Source organism: Phalaenopsis equestris, unplaced genomic scaffold, assembly GCF_001263595.1.
Source record: "Phalaenopsis equestris unplaced genomic scaffold, ASM126359v1 Scaffold204418, whole genome shotgun sequence".
NCBI classification, from domain to species: domain Eukaryota; kingdom Viridiplantae; phylum Streptophyta; class Magnoliopsida; order Asparagales; family Orchidaceae; genus Phalaenopsis; species Phalaenopsis equestris.
Genome location: NW_018223976.1, coordinates 15,839 through 17,615, shown reverse-complemented (window position 1 = coordinate 17,615; position 1,777 = coordinate 15,839). Strand labels below are relative to the sequence as shown.

At 33.4% G+C, this 1,777-nt stretch overlaps 1 protein-coding gene across 1 annotated transcript; it reads right to left on the bottom strand.

The window, feature by feature from the left end:
• Window positions 1–877: 877 nt before the first annotated feature.
• Window positions 878–1,439, bottom strand: LOC110036258 (farnesyl pyrophosphate synthase 1, mitochondrial-like). Its single transcript, XM_020740661.1, has 2 exons — window positions 1,170–1,439; window positions 878–1,008 (listed from the first exon to the last, which is right to left on the bottom strand). The coding sequence occupies exons 1-2, from the start codon at window positions 1,356–1,358 to the stop codon at window positions 952–954; spliced, it is 246 nt and encodes an 81-aa protein (XP_020596320.1). The 5' UTR covers window positions 1,359–1,439; the 3' UTR covers window positions 878–951.
• Window positions 1,440–1,777: the final 338 nt, after the last annotated feature.

Below are 1,777 nucleotides of genomic sequence, written 5' to 3'. Positions count from 1 at the left end.
TCAACTTCTTTTCCACTTCATAATTGAATAGCTTTAATTTGATCCTTATTTTGATCTTTAGGATTAACTTCCACAGTACTAGGAAGAATTTTAGAAGGTCTATTACTATGTGTAGCAGAAGTGCAGTAGCAATATGCCCTAATTGATTTTCATTATTTCTAATAGTAGCCCCTTAATTCTGTATTTGATTTTCCATATTCGGCATTACTTCTTCCATCGTCAACTTCTTTTCCTTAACTTGAGGGTTAGGGTTAGAGTTAAATCCAGGAGGATAATAAGGTTTATAATTAAGTTTTTTTTTTATTGTTCAAATTTTCAGATGGATTCACCAAATTATTATAATTTTTTCAACTAAAATTAAGGTGATTTTTCTATTCAGGGTTATAATAATTAGACTAGGGATTATTATTTCGATTATTTATAGCATTTAAAGTTTCATAAGATGATTGAGTATCAATGATTTGTCCTGGTGAATTTTCCTCTAATACTGGTGGTATTTGAGAATAGTTCACTCCAATTTGATTAATCTTTTTCAAAATAGCAGCAATTTGAAATGTTAAATAGACATTGCATCAGAGTCATAAGTACTAGCTACTCTTTTAGGATTTACCCTTTCAGAGGGCCATTGCAGAGGGGATTTATCCTTTCAGAGGGCCATTAAAATTGTTAGTAGTCATTTCTTCAATTAAAGATTATGCTTCATCAAAATGTTTTGACATTAGTGAACCACCTGCAGCAGTATCTATAATAGATCTAAGTGATCCTACTAATCAATTATAAAATATTTGAATTATTAAGTAATCTAATAAAGCATGGTGCGAACATTTGCTAAGAAGATCTTTAAATCTTTACGATGCTTCATATGAAAACTCGTTCTTGGATGCATATTTGAATGATCTGAACCCACATATGACCTTCTGAAGCTTAGCCAAGGCTTCACAAAGATGCGAATCACCAAATGCTTTTGTCCTGAGATGAACAGTGCTTGATGAGATCGAAATCCCCATCCTGAAATATAGAACCAAACACAACAGATAAGACTTCATTTGAAGCATTACTAACATGGTTATATGGCTCTAGCAATCTCGATCAAAACCCTAGCAAAAAAAACTTATCAACAAATGATTCAAAAGCAAAATGCTGTCTAAAAGAGGAGAAACTGATCTCACCCTATCGATCCATAGCGAAGAATCTTCCGCGAAGCTGAACGATGGGTGGAGGAAAAGGTCGGATTTTAGCTCTGAAAGAATCTGTAAGAAGCCGGCTTTCAGATCCGCCGCGTTCCCGTTGGCTTCCACCATCGGAGATGGGAGCGACAGAAAATGGAGGCGAGTAAATAATCTGGGAACGAAATACATGCGATTAATGGGTTCGGAGGACCGTTGAAAGGGCCACGCTGTGTTTTTTCGGGTTGGTTTGAACGAAGAAGATAACGGATTTGAGCTTATTTCGCCCCTTTTGCTTCTAATTATGAATATCTCCAATTAATATTTCTTTTTGGATTTTTGATTTTTTTTAATTTTTTTTTAATATTATCTCTAAATTTCCTAATTTATCAAATCTATTTAATTTACTATTACCTTCCCCAGCAACGACGCAAAAAATTTGATCCCGAGAATATAGTTGTGTAAAAAATTATAAAGTTGACTCCGCTATGCAACGGTGCCAAAAGCTTGATGTAATATTTTATTAATAAGAAATTTAAGCAAATAATGTTGGGATTCTACACAAGTATATGTATTATTATCAAGTAATAAAGAACATTCTAATTTATGCC

Excerpts from the sequence above, each read along its gene's own strand:
- LOC110036258 (XM_020740661.1), bottom strand. The coding sequence starts at position 1,358 with ATGTATTTCGTTCCCAGATTATTTACTCGCCTCCATTTTCTGTCGCTC. Across the intron at positions 1,009-1,169 it reads CTTCGCTATGGATCGATAGG|GATGGGGATTTCGATCTCAT; the intron begins GTGAGATCAGTT and ends TCTATATTTCAG.